Here is a 19,506-nt window from a genome sequence, read left to right on the forward strand (position 1 = left end):
GAAAGCCATCACAGACTTTTTACTGCACAGATGCTCCAATAAAGCTGCTGCTTACTGCACCACTAGTTTGCTTTTGTATTGATAGTACTTAGGAGAGACAAACTTGGTCTTGCAGAAAATTGTTATTCTTGCATGTAACTCTTCCTAATTTCAAAATACGGGGATTGACTAAAACTGTTGTCTTGATACAATTTCCTTCATGGATTGCAATGAGTTTTTTCAGCCTTAGGGTGTGTCACTCTGTGGTTGCAATGATACAGTTGTAGAACTTCTTGCCTGGCTCAAAATGTCTTACTGTTAGAAGAAAGCTAGAATGATTCTAACTGAAAGGACACCTTCCAAACTACTGCATAATTACAGGTAAACATGTCCTTGTAAAATGCCTATGGACAGTATTGTAGGAAAGTGGCAGATAACACAAGTTCTAACTGACCCTAACAGGGTTATAGAAATAACTCTGGTTAAATGTTAATGGAGAAAATCGTTATCTGAGCTGAAGTAGGCACAAGAGGTTTTCCTTCTAAGTGCCAAGACTGAAGTTCCCCAATACGCCATGTTTCTTATAAAGAAATATCATAGTTCTTTGGTTTTTTTTTTTTCTGGTTCAGTTTGTACTTTGGATTCTGTTAGTGCAATTTGTCTTTGACCTTTTGCACTAATATTTTCAGTGGGTTTTTTTTTTTAAGTTTTGAGTTTTTGGTCTCTCTTGATGCGGTCTCATCGAGTTCCTGAACTCTCTCCAGAAGGCACTGTAGGAAAGGCTCCTTGGATCCAGAAGTTGAGAGAGGCTTCTGTGCCTAGTTTGTCTTAAAACAAAATAAAGAGTTGCGAGTGTTTAAAAATAATGAACGCGGAGGGTCTGTGAATGTAACAAGTAAAAGCCTGAGGAGTGCAAACCGTGAATAGGCGATGCAGAGGCAGTATCAGTTCCTGCCAAATGATACCATCCCATTTCTGCGGTTGTGCAGCAAGGTAGATAGTCTGCCTGGCAGTCAGCATGAAAGTGGCAATCTTGTCTGTGAACATGTGTCTGTGTTTGTTGAGAGATTAATTTTTTTGTGTTTTAAATTCTGTGTGTTTCTTTCAAGGACTGTGTTAGATAAATGAATACTATTGTTGCTTGTTTTAACGTTGCAGCTAGTTTGTCTTCTTTAAAGCTTTAAATCATACTTGTAGTAAATTTTGTGATACTAGTTATAAAATAGATAAAATGTGGTTCAAGAAGACCTATTTTGTTACAGCACAGTGTCTCCAGCTCTGGGTAAGAGCCCCTTTGTTGCTGTCATTTGAAGATGCCCTTTGAAGATTGCTCATGTTTCAGAATAGGTTGTATTTATTGTGCCACGCTGACAAAGCAACAGAGAGATACAAGGTGGAATAAGCAGTTTCTTTATAACCTAGCAGCTCTTCAAAGTGGCAGACCTTGCCCTTGTTACTGTAATAGTATCAATTAAAACAGATTCCTAGATCTTCTTTAGTGTCCCACTCATCTCATGATTAGAGGAACGTTATGCACAGCTGTGAGGACTTCACCATTATAGGGACTGACTGATCGAAATAACTAAAAGCTGGAGTGACAAAGTTACATATTTAGGCCTGACACACTGATTTTCCGATATTTAACATTTTGTTATGTCTGGGAAGTACTTTTGAACTTTTATAATTGTAAGGAAGTATGGTGAAGTTTAAACCTTTATTTTTTAAGTGTTACCTTAATAGTTTAATTTTAGGCTTAATTTTTATATACCTACATATGAGTACTCTGAACTTTTTTTTTTTTTGTCTTCAAATGTTTTGATTTGATTTTAGTTTTTTAAAATTTTATTTTAAGTCATGTCAGCTATAAATTAAATCACTGCAGTTTTGGTATTATTGTGGGATTTTTTTTTTTTTTTAAGGTGATACTTTTTTGCAGCTTGTGCTGTTCCTATCAGACCTTCATCTACAATTAAAAGCAAAAGTTATAGGATGTATTACTGTTATGGCTGTGTAGTTAATGCTTGGTGGTATTTGCAGCAGATTTTGTTGAAACGATTTATGGAAAAGTATTGCCTCAAAGATTAATTTTAATATTTAGAAAAGGTTAAATTGTGCTGTAGTCTGTCCAAGTGATTGTTGTATGTTCATTCCTAAGATCAATTCGTATATATATAACTTGCAATGTGTGACTGATAGATAAAGTGTAGAACAGTGGAGGTTTGCTTTTTTCACCGTGAAAATCCAAGTAGTTACTGTTATTTTTTTTTTAATCTGGGACATTCTGTTTAGATTTACAAAGTTTGAATTAGTTTAGGACACAGATGTTACATCACAGTGGACTATATAAAATACTTGTGTTTAGTGGTGCCAGTCATAAGACTTAGAAGATGCTAATCTTTAGGTGTCTGAACATTTAAACTGTTACAAGAAATATTTACTTGAGATGAGGAACAAATGCAGGGAGACATCTCAAGGTTCGCTGTCAGGGATGTTGAGAATATAAAGTTGTTCAGGAATATAGAGCTGAGAGAGTTAGCTGATTGGAAGTTAAGGTAGTGTTCCAAAAGCCAAACTTTGAATTAGGATATTTATAATTCATTTTTAAGGGTGAGATAGGTAAAAACATCTCCTGATCCATTTAAAAATTCCTTAATGGAAGTATAATTCCATATGTTTCTGCCTACAAATACATTCACCCGTATCAGAGGTACAGAAGCTATGGAGATTCCGTTAATTCTGTTTCATATTTAGTGGCATTTTTTTTCTTTTGTAAGAAAAAAACCTGAGTATTCTCTAGCCTCCTAGTAGTGGTGTAGTTTTTTTCATGGAATTTGGAGGATAAGAAAAGAGTTTTGATGGGAATGTTACCAAGAAGAGCACTTTGCTGCTTCTCCATCTTGGGGTATATCTTGGCATTAAAGCTAATATTCCTCAGTAGTCAGCTGCTACTAAAAGGAATGATGCTGCTTTTCTGTACAATTTTTGCCATGTGCTCCCGTAGTCTTTTGGTGGTCATGTAGCGATTTGGCTTGACTGACCCAATAGAAAACTCGCCCTGCAAATGAACGGTTTTGTGTTCAGTTGGCTAGCTGAAATACCTCATCCTGTAAATGCATGAAAGCTGGATGCAGTTTTAATCCTAAATGTTCTTAAAATGGTTTCTTCATCCAAATGTAAACCTGCTTTTTTGCACATTCAGCAATTTGAGCTTGAGAAGTGAGATACGTGCTCTCTGACTTCATCTGGTCGAAGAGCACTGATTCAATGCTATTCTCCAGGCTGGATGCTTTGTCTGTAGTTTAAACTTTGTAGGAGTAAGTGTACCTGTTCTCTTTGGTGGTGTGGTTGCATTGTTTTCTCCTGTTCTAGCATATCTTAGTTTCCATTTGATAAATCCCAACTACCTACTTCCTTTTTAGTTTCCGCATCATAAGGAAAATTTTCATTTTCACATCTTTTAATCTTAAAGATGAATATAGGGAGTAATCTTTAAAGAGGAATTGAGTGGCTTTTGAAAGTTTTAGGTTAGTCTGTTGTAGGTTTAGTTATTTGCTACCCAAGCTTTGTGTTTAACTTTACAGACTTTTTGTATGTTTACCTGATTGTTAAATATTTTAGAAAGATAGTAGGAAATTTCAGTATTTATGGGATAACCAGAGAGAATTACATTAAACTTCAAGGTCCAGGGAAGGGTGCTTGTAACCGAACAAAGGTGTGTCTCAAAAAACCCCAACCAAACCAACCTACAAAAAAAAGGCCACACTTCTTTCTGTATAAGCTAATTAATGGGTTTTAATGAGGAAGATACCAAAATAAGGGGATAAGGAAAGTGTGGATAACGGCTCTGCCCAGTGAAAGACTCAAAGATTAAATTTGAAAGCGCATTATTGGTGTTTCCATTACCATTTTTGAGACAACAGAATAGCAAGTCACTTGTAGATTGTGAAAACTTTCATAGTATGATTGTCCTCCTCTCAGACTGTTAAATGAGAAATGTAAATATTTACTAAATTGCATGATATTAAAATAGGTTGAAATGAATCATACAGCTCCTACTTCAGAGTAATTGTTTCAGGATGTCTAGGGATTCAGCTTCAGTACAATAACTCTTGAGTATGATCTGTGTACTCATGAGACCATTCTTCATTTTTCTTCAGGTTTTAAAAATCTGTATGTACCTAGCATAACGCAGATTCTGGCTAAATCTTGGAAGGCCCCCTGCAAGTGAACCTCTAGCAAATAACTTTGGATAGGTGTTGCTTCTTATGAATCAGAAAGCATTGATAGTGTCTAGGGTTATCTCGAGGTGAAAGATTTGGGCAGGATGTTGCCCTATCGACAATACAGCCTTATAGAAGTCAACCTCATATTTTGCAGGAAATAAATAGGTGAATTGATGGTGGATGGAACTGACTCAAAGAAAATTTAGAGCACAAAATGAATACAGTGCTGTTTGTATCTTCTAAAGCTGTTTAATGAAATAAGTTTGGAAAGTTGTAGTTGGAGGACATTAGAATTGGCACAGCATTGTTTCTCAAGTCTTCAACTCTAGAAACAGCATACTTTTCTTCCACTTTGTCATAAATATCACGCCAATTTTGAAACATTAATAAAAGTAGGTATAATGTTCAGTCTTCGGTTTCCAATGAAGGGCTCATAATAGCAGTGTAATTTTTGTAAACTTTTTTGCTTGAAGTTGTAGATAAACCTTGCTATAAACTACTCAGTAGATTTGCTAGAAAAGCTTGTGATTGAGTGCTATGTATGCTTGCCTTTTTGCTTCCACCTAGAATCCAGGGCCATTACTTTCTGTAACCATTTCAGTGAGCTGCCATAGTTTTCAGTCTGTACTGTCACCTGATCCAAGCATGCGCCAAAATACCCACCGTTTCTGGCTACTGTCTGCTGAATCTGCTTTGCAAACCCTTAGTTCTTAAGCTTTTGCCTTAGCAAAAAACAACAACAGACACTCTTATGGAGTGTACTGGACACATGCCATCCTGCTTCCCTAACTCCTCTAATTGTTTTTGTAAATCCTTAGCTTTACTAAACTTGTAAATGCTACAATGGCATCCCCATGTGAAATTGTGTGGCTCATGTGTCAAAAAAGGCTGCTTGTGAAAATATTTGTCAGAAGAATATGAATGCTACACATTGCACTGCATTCAGTGTTTTGTATCAATTTATTATTGCAATGTCATGGTGTTTGATTTTAATTGTAGACAATCATTTTGTGTTTTAATATGCAAAGGTAAGTTTGTGTAAATGGTGAATGTACGGTATTTATATATAAACATCCTGATTTCTAATTTTGGCCTCTTTCTGGAAGAAAAATGCTCAACTAAATGTCTTAAGCAGAGAACCCAGTCTTCTTTACAAACACTTGTTTATGCATGACTCGTATAGAAATTTTTGAACTTGTGCAATGAGAATTTGTTGAATTTTTTGAAGATATTGGGCCTGATCCTGTTAACACTGAAGTCAATGGCTGGAAAATTGTTCTTACCTCTTAAGTATGAAAATTATCTGTTATATTACTGTAGTTACTGGTTTTGTTAACACTGATGTTGAACAGATTCTCAGAGTAAAGAGTTAAATGTTGCTTTAGCAAGACATAGTGTTGAGCAACCTCACAACAAAATGTGCTTTCAACTATGATAGGGTGTTTTTGTAGATAAGTTAGGTGAGAAAACCATGTTAACTCTCTTAGGAACTTGTTCCTAAACCTTAATTTAAACTATAAATTTTTGTGGAGGAAAATTAAATGTTTGCATACAGTTTGGGACCCGTCACTAGTATTTCTACTTTTTCTGTTCCCCTTAAGCATATCTGTTCACTTTCAACATTTCACTCCATTTCAGTTTTTACTGTGGCTACATACCTTTTCAGTGTCATATTCTTGTCTGTAATCTTATTCTTTATTCTACAGCACTTTGCCTGTTCATCCCCAGTTACTTCACCTGTTGCTCACTTTCAACTCCTTCATCATGACTTCACATTTCCTTGCACTTATTGTCATAGAACCGTCATTGGTGACAAGTAGGAGCAGTTTTTGCCAAATGGTTCCTAAAGGTGTGAAGAGAAAAGCGGTGATTTAGTAAAATTGGCTTTTTCGTCTTTGTTTACATTTAGAAAAAGGTTACTTCTCCTTTGCAGGTGTTTTTCTGTGAAGTACAAAAATCTGTGTGGCTGTTCAGTCAGTGTTTATAGCCAGCTGCCTGTGGTCAAATCTAACTGAGCAAGGATTGTTCTGCATAGTCAGTGAACCACTTTTCCAACTACTTACACTTTTCTGTTATAGAGACAGACATCATTGATAAGTAGTCGTCTTGTCCATGATTGGATGGGGAAGGAGGAATTGGTCCCAAGATCCATGTCCCTTCCCCCACAAAGAGTTAGCGATAACATTTACAGAATGTGCTTGTGGTCTCACATCTGCCATACAGCTCTCTGTTTTGTCAGATGTTGTAGCCTTTGCCTTAAAATGGATTTCCAAAGTTGCTCCATTCACCTGCCACTACTGCCATTAACTGGTGGCAGCAACCACAGCCTCTGTTCAGAGAGTGGTGCACACGCAGAAGAGAAGACGTTTTGCCTCCCACTTTCCTTTATGGGTATCACAAATGGTTCTCATAGCTGAGCTTGGGAACTCCAGTCATATGATCTGATGGGTAATTTCTGCATGATTCTCAGCTTTTGGAAGCTGACAAGTGTGAGACCTTGCTAGCAGGTACTCTAACCATCCAAGTCAGGATTACTGAGTATCATCTTGAGCATTTGATTTTCCCAGACAGTGAAAGTGTTTGGACAGTGTTTTCACATTGCAAAGTGGTGAAGTGCAGTGCCTCAAGATTCTACTAGTAATGCATTGAAATCTGCTGAAGGTGAACTCTGATATAATGGAACGTGATTGATACAGTTCATGAAAATCCTCAGTCTGTTTTGTGTCTTAATGTGTATATTTTTATCTTGATTGTGGAGAACCCTCCTAAGAACTATCACTGTAGGCTTTTTTTCTGTTCACTGTTCATTTCTTAAAGCAAAGGTTGGGTAAACTTCAGTCTGCATACCCAAGGCTGCTGTTAGTCAGTATAGTGCTATGGGTTACAAAGCGTTAATGTCCAAAGTTAGGTATAGTTGAATATATGTACCTCTGCTCTTTTTTTTTTTTAATTAGAAAATGATCATCAGTTTATTTTAGAAAGCTGAAAGCCTAGCTCTAAATGAAAAGTTGAAGTAAATTCATGAATGAATACATCTTGCCGTATAATATTTTTGTTTCAGTGAAGTTCAAAATATGTGTATATCTGCATCTTTCATTTTTGTTTGTCATGTTGTCAGATAACCTAGTGTATGATATAGGGTTATCATACACTATATAAATATTCCTGATAGTATAAAATTGGTTCCCAATGAATCTCAGGTTTTGACATTGATATTTAAATCACGATAGAGCAAGGGGATCTCAATGGCTAGAAGTCTGTATCTGTGCAAAATTTAGTTGATTTCAGGGAAATCGTGTAAGAGTCTGTCTACTCAGAGCCCTTTGTAGTGTTGGAGTGCCTATTGTTTGTTGCTGTTTTTCCCCTTATTTATCAACATTTAACGTAGTTTTCAACTAAGTTCATTGGTACAGGTAAGCCATTTTGAACTAAGAAACAGTTGACAAACTCTGATTGTAAATAATGGTGCTCATTGACTTCATATGTAACAAGCTTCCAAGACAAGAGCTTTGGTTCTGGGAAACTAATTACTGAACAGTTAAAATAAATGGATTGCATAAACTTATTCTAGTAGCATTCTTTTTTTGCATTTTTAATGTATTCAAGAAAAGCAGGTAGGATACATTTTAACATATGAAGTCAAAGACAATAAAGGTAATTAGAATCCATTGGAGGGGTAAAAAGATACTGAAGCAAAAAAGCATCAACAAATACATAGTCAACATACATCTTGTACTTCTTAATGTTGTTAATGTAGAAGTAGTTTCAAATACCTATGGCTTCTCAAAGTTAGAAGTGCTGAAATAAGGATGACAGAGCTGTGTGTTTGATTAGTCATAGTCTTGAACAAGTATTTTCAAAATCTGGTTAACAGAGAGAACTGTTTACAGTAGGAAAAACTATTGAGGTTATTTTAAAGATGTTAGGTGTATACCAAAGGAAAATATTACTTTATTACTACAAATACTGTTTTATTACTATTACTACTAGTTTTTCAATATTATAGAGTATCTGTGATGCTTTGTTGCAAGTTGCATCCTGCTCTCATGTTGTTGAAAACTGGCAGTATGGTCTTCAAGTGGGTAGATATTGGAACAGTATCTACAGTATTCTGGTATTATCTGTCATGTGGACAACAACAAGACTGCAGTAATTTGTGAGAACCTGTTCACTTGGGTGATAAACAAGAAAAGTAATGAAAAAGCCCTGTTAGTGTTTGCTTGAAGTGCGATAGCTACGAAATAAAAAGTGCCCAGATACAACAAAGCACCTGAATATGAAAAATTTGACTTTTCAGATTAATTGCATGAAACTGTATGTTTACATAGTGCAGAATAGTGAACTGATTTATACTTTGTCTTTCAGATGAACCAGAGACACGTGATGCATGGTGGGCAGAAATCAGACAAGAAATAAAATCCCATGCCAAGGCATTGGGTTGTCATGCTGTAGTGGGCTACAGTGAATCAACTAGCATTTGGTAAATCATGATGATGATTTGATTTTCAAAATGCCACAGAAAACTTATTTCATCTTCGGTGGATTAAAAACTATGAACTATTTCAGCACAGTTGTTGGTATTGTCTAGTATACCTACTTCAGAAAGTTTGTTAAAATAACCTTCTGAGATTTCACTATTGTGGGGATTTTTTAATATGTTTTGGTTTGGGTTTTTATTGGGTTTTAAGTTTTGTCTGATGAACGTTACAATTTTTATTTTTTTTTTAAATTCAAACCTACATATTTGCTTTTGTAGTAACAGTATTACTTTATCTATGAAATTTTCTAAACCTAATCTACCTAAATAGTTAAGACTTTCTGAAAGTGTATGTGTTGCAGTTTCATTATTGGGTAACAACTGGCAGACCAGTACTTAAATGGTAAAATTCAGACTTAAGGCACAAGTTCTTTACTAGGAATGTATTAATTGTAAGTTAAAGGAGAATATGCTGCCTGATAGATCTAGGTATAAGCGTTCTGTATTTGTTTCTGGAAAATGTGTGTCATTATTTTTATCTTTCACTACAGTAGTGTTTAACATACTAAACTGCTGCTCTGCAATAGTCTTTCTGAGGTTGAATTCCCCAGCCCTACAGCCCGTTCATGCCAAAACTCTAGTGTCTTACTGTATTCTCTTTGGCTGAGAATCATCTGTATTTTGGTGGCTTAATAACAAACTTTGTGAGAGGCTTGGAGATTGGGAGAAATAATTCGGGATTCATCTAATTACTCCTCCTCTCTGGCCCAGGAAAGGTTGTATCTCTTTCTAGCTCCGGAAAGTAGTGTATGAAGACCTCCTCCTGGGGCGTAGTATGGTTGGTATCAAACAGAAAAGTGCTCTGGCACTTGTTTTGAATTGCTGTAGGAAAGTAACTGAAGCAAACTCAGATGTCTGAATTTCTTCTCTGTCAAGTTGATTTTGCCTAAATACTTGAAAGAAAAAGCACTAAGCATTTGCTTTTTTAAAGAGAGAAGTTGGAAAAAAGTTTCATTTTACCTTGCAATTGATAAGTTGAAGAAAGAAATACAGAGTTCTACAGAGCTTTCATGAGAGCACACCATCTGTTGCTAAAGTAATAATATAATCAGAAATTATAAGTCTGAAAGCCACAGCATTGATTGCTTCATGTGTGTTGCTCCTTTACATTTATTGCTTCGCTGCAGATAAAAAAAAAACATCAAACAAAACCAAGCCCAGCAAATATATTTATCTTTCACAAAACTTGAGAACAATTTTGGAAGTCAAGTCCTTGTGCTAGTAGAGTATTAAAATAGAACTTACTTTACAGACAAGGCATGGTTTCTATTCCTTATGCTGTCTTGTCTGGTTATGTCCTGTCTGTCTCGGTGTATTAAAGACCTTATTTACCTCAGAATTGCAATGTGCAAGTTTCCATCACTGAGAGATAAACTTGCACTAAAAACGGAAGACTTATTCCTTTGGCTGTCGATCTCCTTGTAAAAAACACGAATATTTTGTATTTTTTTCTCCCTTCACTATGGGTAAAGAATGTACAGAGTATAGATAGGCAGTCAGTTATTGGGTTGTTTCACACCTTCATTTTCTTAAGGAATTTAATGTGGTAGTATTTGATCATTGATAAAATAGTTTAGTAGAGTTCCCATGCTTAGTTGCCAGTTCAGCTTTATTCCATGCTTAAAGAGCAAGGCTCTGTCTGTAAGTACTGGTCTGCCAGACATGTTGTTTATGAAAAACTACTCTGGAAAGAGAAACCACAAATAAAAAGGGCACGTGTATCATTCTAGAAAATGTGGGAAAGCTTTTCTCCATATGTTTTCCAATATAGTATTTTAAGTACAGAATGTTAGAGATTTGTTTCTTATTTAACAATTTCAGAAATATTAAAAGCTCTGTGATGTAGATTGCACTCCTGAGAGCTTTAACTCTGCTAAATCATGAATATGGTTACTTTACATGCTAAATGTACCATTATTGTAGTTGTTCATAGTCAAATTTTACTGTTTTGCTACTTTTTATCCTCCAAGAAGCACCCTTGTCAGTGTTGTGTTGTAACTTCATTTTGAGAGCGAATGTTTATAAGCTGTTGAGGCTCTCAATTTCCATTTTACTTTGGTAAACAATTATGCCTTGTTTTTTTAATGTTTCTTTGCCTTGTTGGTTGGCTGGATTTCTTTGCATTATTAACTATAGTATTGAAAACCATACTTAAACGTGGTTAGCCTTTGTGATGTTATAGCGTATTATGTATAATACAGGGCAAAGCTCTTTAGTCTTTCTGTTCAATCCTTTTGCATCTCTTATTTATACAATGGTTTCAATACTAGAAGAGGATTGTTTGTGAGATTTAATGGATAAAGTTGCGCAAATGCACAAAAGTAGTAGTTACATTGAATTCATTGAGACTTTTGTACCGACCTTTTAATCTAATAGTTTTAAATGAAAATAGCTCTAAGTAGTAGGAATTCACTTTGTTGTAATTCTTTTCTCTTATAGTGAAGAGGTCTGTATTTTGTCCGCGTCTGGCACAGCAGCTGTACTGAACCCTAGGTTTCTTCAGGATGGCACCATGGAAGGCTGTTTGGAACAAAGGTTGTCATGGCAGCCTGGCTTCTTTTCCATAGGGTCAGAGAAGGGAGAGGTTGATTTTTTTCCTCAGAGCCAAGATAGTTCTTCTCTATTAGGGTAGGTTACAGTGTTACAGTGCAGGATGCGGGACCAACCACTTTACTGCTTTTCACTAACAACAACAACAACAGAAGTAATGGAACTCTGCACCAAATTAGATATTCTGTTTTTATTTCTAACAGTCTGAATAAGGTAACACATTTGACTACTAACCACAGATCATAACTCGGTTTTTTTCTTTGCCGCTCTTCAGGTATCTTTCTCAGCTTTATATCACATTATAAAAAATTACAGATCTATGATAAATTACGTAAACCAAAAACTGCTGTGGCTGTAATATGTGTATATATGCTCTGTATGTACTATTTAAGAGCTGCATGGGAGATAAAATATCTTGGTTGTAAAACAAAGATGGTGCCAGACTTGTAAAAGAAGTATGTTTTAGTTGAAGTTTATGAACAAAATCATGAAACTGAAGGAAAAACGTGAAGTTTCCCATTGTTTCTGCTCTTGCAAATAACATTTGAAGAATGAGTATTGACAAGCAGTTATTTTGGGGAAAAAGTAATTACATTAACTAATGCATATGGGTAATTTGTTGTGTGATCATCAGGATAGTCATGAAATATTTCAAGGGATCATTGTTGTCATAAGTAAGACTATTTATTACACTTTATCGCTTGCGTTACTTTTTCCATAATAAACCTGCCAACATAGTATTATTTATTATTATTTTACTTCATTAACAGGAAGCCATCATCTTCTTGTGTAGATAGACATTTGAAAACTGTAGCGAGAACAAAAAATACTTGTTTTCATATGCATTATATGATGGAGAGAAATGTCATGTTCACAATATGAAGAAAATTGCATTTTTGTCAAAATAAGTATTTTGGTGCTACTGAGGGTCTTGGCATAAATTAGAAATGCCAAAGGAAGGTAGAACAAGTAAATGGACAAAGTCCATGTTTGAGACAAAATATGAGCCAAAGTCTATGACACTTTCTCATACGATACAAAGTCTACTTTGAGCTAAAGTTTATGATAACTAGTTCCAAATCTGGCAGATTTGCTTAAGCATCTCTTCAAAATACCCTGAGAAGAATTTTTTATGTGAAACAGAATAAATTTGTAGTGATGCAGTTAGCCTGTGATTTTCTTATTTGTATTTTTATAGTGGTTGTTCCTGGATATTTCTTTTGGGGGAGTGGAACTAAGTGTTCTAAGCAAATAACAAGTTTTACCTAATACCTTATCTTAGGAAATAATCTTGCTGTTCTTCTTACAATGTTAATACTTATTGTGCTGCTTCTCAGTAGGTTGGTTGGTTTGTTTATGTTCTGCTCATTGGGTTTGTGTAGGTTTTTGGACACAATCTGTGTAAAGGAGACTTTTCATTGTATTTCTATACAACCATTGTACTTGGGACTACATTTAGAAATCATAGTGCCTAAAGTCAGCTCAGTAATGTTTTAGGTTTATATAAATTTTTGGTCATTGTATATACTTTTTCTTGATCCCTGCATAACAAGTTTTGATGCAAGTGTTATTTATAGCATTTTAGCTAGTCATGTGCAGCCTAATTTTAGTCTTCTAATTAATAAAGTGCAGTACTTGTCACATTGGTGTAATGGAGCAGAATATAGCTGCAGTGTTTGATTTAAGTAGGTATCTGTAGGTGTTTATACACATGTGTTTGTATTGATCATTGTTAGTAAGACGCAGATGTTTTAAGTATGTTCTCCATAATGTATTTTTAGGATTGAAGAAGCTTTACCGCCAGGTTGTGGATTTTGCCATATACCGTATGATGAATTGAACATGCCATTCCCTGCTCACCTCACTTACTGTTACAACTGCAGGAAGCAAAAAGTTCCTGATGTCCTTTTCACCACAATTGATCTTCCTGTTGAGGCAATAGTTATTGGGAAGGGATGTCTTATTCAAGCCAGGTATCTATCAAAATATTTTTTTAGTAAAGTTTTGGAGGTCTTTGAAAAAATTCCTGTTGCTAAAATCCAGTATGTCATCAAATCTTAATTTTTTATGTTGAATTGCTAGGAATTGATGGCAGTGTATTAGGGTACAGGAGAAGGACAGCCTTCTCCACCCCCTGTACTATGTGTCATGTCTGTTGATGGACATCGGGTAGCTTACCCATGCTGATGGACAGTTGGTAAATGTTCAGCTTTTTTAATGTCTGTGGGAATTGCTGTATTTTGTCTGCCTGGATGTAAGGGTTTTCATGCTTTAACTTGCTCTTTGGGACTGCTAACATGGTCAGATGCAGCTATTGCACTTGAAACTAAATGAACTGTTTAAGTCGGTTGTGTTAATTTTGTGCTGATGTCCATAGCTGGACATGACCTCTGTAGAATTGTTTGATATGTCCAGTTATGCTGTGGTCTTTGAATTTGAATTTGGAAAAGGGCATAAGGTGGTTTACAGTGGGAAAGAAGGATTAGCTATGTATAGTCTGTATGGGTGGCAGCTACGTGGATAAATAACTGGTTGGATGGTTGGGCTGAGAGGGTAGTGGTTTGTGGTCCATAACCTACCTGGATTGCCATGACAAGTATAACAGAATCTGCAGTGGGACCTGACCTGTTGAACACCTTAATGATGTGGAAGGGATGATGGACTGCATTCTTTTCAAGTTTGCCAGTTAGACCACAATGAGCGGGACCAGGCGATATGATACCTGTCCAGTTTTGTGCTCCTCTGAGCCGAAGACAAACAAGGGAAAGCTAGAGCAAGTTCAGCGGAGAGGCGCCAAGGGACTAAGGAGCACCTGTGTTACGAAGGGAAGCTGTGGGTGCTGGACTTCTTCAGTCTGGAGAGAGGAAGGATTCAGGGGGACCTAATAGTAGCCTGCCATACCTATAATAAGGTTATGGAGCATATGTAGCCAGGGTCTTCACAGTGCTGCATAGTGAGAGAGTGAGAGACAGTGGGCCTAAGTTGAAGCAAGGGAGACTGAGAGTAGATATAAGGCAAAACTACTTACCCATGAGGGCTCTATGTAGGCAGTGGGGCAAATTGCCTGGAAGGTTCTGCTGTCTCCATCTCTGGGGAGTTTTCAAGACCCAGCTGGATAAAGCTCTGAGCATCCTGGTCCGAACTCAGAGTTGACCCTGCTTTGTCTGTACAAGAGGTTGGACTGAAGACTTCCTGAGGTTCCTTCTCATCTGAGATCTTTTTTTTATGATCCTATGATTATCATTATCTGACTTCTGCTAGAACAGAATTACTGGAGCTACTGTAGAGACTTGATCTGTGCTCCTTCTTTGGTATTCTCCATATTACTGGGCTCTGTGTCCAGCACCATTGTGGAAATTGACTTTCAGGGTCACATAGTGGTCCCCGATCTGCCTCTGGAGCACTTGCAAATGTCCCATTTTTCTCTAGAATGATCCCACAAATGTTCCCGCTCCCCCAGAAAAATGAAAAAAGACCTGAAGCTATAGTTAAAAAGATTTTGAGGTGAACTTGTTACGATTGGGTGAATTACTATGTTTTTCCTGTAATAAATGTGGTCCTTAGAAGAAAGTGTTGTCTGTTCGTATCACCAAAATGTACAGTTGTCGTGCTCTTTCTGAATGGAAATCTGTCACTGATAGTACACAGTCATTACAGTGGTGTGGGGTTTGAATTTCAGCTTAACGGGACTAAACCCAAAGAGTGGAATATGGCTAACATAATATAGTCAGAGATGGGATTTCTGTGCTCTTTCTTTTATTCTTTTAAGATGAGTATTTTTAGTCTGGTTAATGCTTGATCTGTGAGGGCACTTGCTTCTTCCTTTATTCCAAAGTGTGCCTTGAATAACTCTTAATAGGAATTTTAAAAATTCTACCAGTAGATGTAATTTCCTGTGTTTATACCTGAAGTGCTTAAGAGGTTTGCAGCAACAGAATAGGTGTTTGCATCTGGGGTCTTACTAGAAGAAAAGCTGAAAATGCAAATTTTCAAGTAAGTAATTTTCAGTCTCAAGTAGTTCTTGAACTGACATTTTATTTTACAGTTGCAGCCATATAGAGGAATACATCTTAGCAGTTCTGAGGCTCAATTGAAAAGGGCTGTGGTAACTGTCCCTTGAAATAATCTCTTTTGTGGGGGACAGTGTTTAACAATTGCCAAACAACTTGCAATAGCAAAGTTGTGTTTGTCTTCAGTATTTGCTTTGACAAAAGTGAGCAGGGCAAATTTTTAACAGTTGCTGCTATGTGATAGGATTGCTAATAGATTTAGCCAAACATCTAGTAGATGGTTGTCTGGAATCTGTAGAAAACTTTACATTGCATAGCTATTTTGTGCCGTCAGACTATTATGACAAACACCCTGTGTGATGCATGTTGTTTCCATCTGATAACAGTTCTTAAGTATGTTTTAAGAAAGGAGACATGACTTCATTCAGTGATTTACAGAAATACAGTATTTGTAATTTTTGTATTCTGCTTTGATAGGGAATATTTTTGAATGTTGCTGAATGTTCTGTATTGTTCTGGTTTATAAGTTTACTTTTTATGTTACCCATTTTTATTGTTAACGTAAAAACACAGTTTCCTGTAAAAATGAAAATCAGATCTTACTTATTGAGACTCAGTGCCTCAGTCTGTCTTGATCTTCCTGATGAGAATTTAATATTTTAACAGATTTTAAAATACATTAAAAAGAAACTAATTATATTAGGTTATAGAACGAGGAAAAAAAATCAAAATACCGTGTGGTCACATTCAATCCTCAACAGTCCATTTTTTAAAATGTTTATCTGCTGATGTCATGTACTGTTTCATATTGTCAGGTTATGCCGTCTAAAGAAGAAAGCTCAGGCTGAAGCAAATGCGACAGCTATTAGTAATCTCTTGCCATTTATGGAATATGAAGTGCACACCCAACTGATGAATAAACTTAAGCTGAGAGGAATGAATGCTCTGTTTGGGCTGAGAATTCAGATCACTGTGGGTGAAAATATGCTAATGGGGCTGGCAGTAAGTACAGTTTCAAACTTGGGATTCTTTTGCTTTCTTACAGTATTTTTTCAGGACACAAAGACATACAAGTGTTGTGAAATTCTGAGTAACTAGAGGTATTAAAATCTCATTTTAAAAATAAATGAAGTGGTGAAAAGGAATGAGGTGTCTAATTGTTGACAAAACAGGACAGACTATCTTTCAGCACCAGAAAAAGAAGATTCAAATCTCTTGAAACTCTGTTAGAGGACAAGATTATTAGAAAGGGTATGAGAGGAAGAGAAACTTTAAATGGTTTAATGGCATAAATGATAGAAAAATGTGCATTTTCAAAGGTCATGTCAAAGAGATCCCCGTTCCTCAAGTTGCATTACAGTTCCATGACAAAGTCATTTAAGTCTCTCAATAAATCTTTTGGTTAGTTGCCAACAAGAGAAAGGTCTGTCACCTCTTCTTTGATGGCACCGAAGAAATAAATTATAGATTGGAAGTGTCTTAGAGATAGTCAAGAAATGTTCATTAACAATATTTTCTAACCTCATTCTGTTGTTTGGGGTTAGAATAGTGAAGTATGCTGCTGCTGCTTCCTGCAGCAGTCTTAAGAGGATGTTTGGGTAATACTGACTGACTCACATGTTCTCTTGTCTGAACTGATGGTCTGTTTTCTGTAAATAGAAATGGGATTGTCATAACTTCAGTGATACTTAAATGGTTTGGCCAAGTTTTAAATCCATCACTTGCCTACCCAAAATATACTGGAACAGAGGTTTTAATTCATACTTTGTTTGAAACTTTTAAGTAAGTTAAGAGTTCCACCATCTAAAAGACCCATGAGAAGGAGTGAGTTTAGTAAAAGAATAGTGGGGTTTTCATAAGTGAACAGGAGAGAGATATCCATTTACAATGGGAAGAGATCATGCTGTAATGTACATGTCACAGTGCTGTCCATTATAGCATAAGCAGCACGGAAAACTCTATATGAAAAATTAAAGTACATGCTTATGTAATTGTCATTTTTCTTAATGACTTTTTAAAAGTCTGCAACAGGTGTGTATCTAGCAGCTTTGCCAACACCTGGTGGTATTCAGATTGCTGGGAAGACTCCGAATGATGGCACCTATGAGCAGCATATATCTCACATGCAAAAGAAAATAAATGATACGATAGCAAAAAACAAGGAACTTTATGAGATTAATCCTCCAGTAAGTAAAGCTTTTATATTCTTAAAAATAAAGCATTCTGACTCAAACAGATATATACCCTGTATATCCATGAATTCTTATTCACTGAATCATTCCAGAACATACATTATTTTTAATAGAGATACAGATTCTTTTCACTATATTTTGGGAACCTACTGGAATTTTCAGATCTCTTAAGCCACATATCCAAATCAGTTTGTACTTATTTAGATTTATTGCCCAGTAAAATTATTTCCAGAATGTTCTGATTCTTAGAACTGTTAACAAATAGCTTATAATTGAAATTATTTCTAAGCTACATAAACAACTGTTAATTTTTATATCCTTTTTAGGAGCTACCTGAAGAAATCATTGGGTCTCCCATTCCAGAGCCAAGACAACGTTCCAGGTTATTAAGATCTCAGTCGGAAAGTTCTGATGAAGTTACAGAGCTAGACCTTTCACATGGGAAAAAGGATGCTTTTGTCTTGGAGGTGATAAATGTTTTCAGTACTCATGTTCTTACTTCTCTTTTCCTGAAATATATATAAAGAAATGGAGAAAAGTTTTCTTACTCATCTCCAAAACCAGTTCTTAAATTGTTATAAATTTTTCCATTTTGTATCAGTAGAAAATGTTAAGTATTGGATTTTGTATTGCCTCTCTTTTTCTTATTCTGTTTACTTAAAGCATAGCTATATTATGCCTAGGGACAATATTTGAAAAAAGATTGCCCTGCTATTCATGAACATGTAGCAATATTTAGAATAATAACTAAGGGCTGTTAAGAACTGCTCTTCTGCCTAATTCAAGCAGCAGTCACGACTGATCCAAAGCTTAGATTTATTTTTGTAAACATTGAGGTTCTGTGTTGTCATGTTTCATATTTAGCAAAGAAAAAGCTTGTGTATTCTTATCATTTCAAAGCTCTTACTGTTACAGCTGGATATTCAGAATTATTAATTTTCAGAACTGGTAGTATTTGAAGCATCCAAAAAAACGTGTCAAGAGAGCACATAAGAGGAGATTTGCTTGTCTGAATGTCAGCTGATGCTTTTCAGAGTTAAAGAACCTGCAACTTCAGAGAATACCTTCCAGTTCTTTCCATAGCTATGACTAGAAACAAAACCAACACCTACAGATAAAGAACATAGATTTCTTCTACCTCTCTATTCACTAAAATTCAAAGATGTGATTTTAACATTGCACAATTTTGAAGGAAAGGAGCCAAGTACTAAAGAAGGCTAGAGTTTTGATCATCTTCCTGTAGATACGGGTATTACAAATACCTGTCCTAGAATAATAAGAAGAAAACAATTAAATTACAGCCTGTAATTGCAGCCTAAGGTACATTCAAGATTTCCCTTTATGTTAATCTTCACAAATCACTACCTTCATAGAAAATAATCTGGAAGAAAAGTTGTAGATAGGGAGAGTGAGAGAGCGCTGTAACAGCAGTTCATTTGAAAACAGAGGTAAGAAAGGAGAGTGAAAAAATAACAGTCTGGAAGAGATGTTGGTATAATAAATTGAGTTTGGTTGGTGCTTCTGCTCTTTGAGTAAAATTTTGCTCTTCAGTGCATTACAGGTATACTAAGATCAAAGTGTATTGACAGTTCAGTCTTTATTTGTAGAAAAAAGGACTTTTCATCTGCTTAACCACTTACTACTGTCTTTGTTAAGAAATTGGATATCAGAAACTATTCCAGGAACTAGTGAAGCTCCTGACTCTTGAATTTTCAAGAGTAAAATCATTGTTCACTGGAATTACATTAGTAAAAGCGGTAAAAAATTCACTGTGATGAGGAAATGCTAAGAGGCGCTAAGAAGGCAATTGCGATGATAGGGCTGTCTGTATTTTTTTTTTTGAGGGGAAAAAAAATCTTCTCTTCTTACTTGGAAAGGGAGAAGGAGAAAGAGAAACCTTTAATACTGGAGTTAAAATATAAACAATTTCAGGTTACTTGAGAAAAAAATATTGAAAGTTAGAGGTAAACTTGGATCTTTTGCAGATCGTTAGGGCAGAATGAACCTGAAGACAC

The 19,506-nt window shown here is 35.8% G+C and overlaps 1 protein-coding gene across 1 annotated transcript in view; it reads left to right on the forward strand.

Annotated features, from left to right (window-relative positions):
- C2CD5 (C2 calcium dependent domain containing 5) overlaps positions 1-19,506 on the forward strand; it is a 55,547-nt gene that overhangs the window by 20,195 nt on the left and 15,846 nt on the right. The window contains exons 6-11 of the mRNA XM_035888516.1: positions 8,568-8,682; positions 11,179-11,274; positions 13,071-13,262; positions 16,115-16,301; positions 17,321-17,485; positions 17,818-17,958. Of these exons, the coding sequence (XP_035744409.1) occupies positions 8,568-8,682; positions 11,179-11,274; positions 13,071-13,262; positions 16,115-16,301; positions 17,321-17,485; positions 17,818-17,958 (896 nt within the window). The remainder of the gene's footprint in view (positions 1-8,567; positions 8,683-11,178; positions 11,275-13,070; positions 13,263-16,114; positions 16,302-17,320; positions 17,486-17,817; positions 17,959-19,506) is intronic.

This window comes from Egretta garzetta, unplaced genomic scaffold, assembly GCF_000687185.1.
Source record: "Egretta garzetta isolate BGI_Z169 unplaced genomic scaffold, ASM68718v1 scaffold81, whole genome shotgun sequence".
In the NCBI taxonomy this organism is placed as follows: Eukaryota; Metazoa; Chordata; class Aves; order Pelecaniformes; family Ardeidae; genus Egretta; species Egretta garzetta.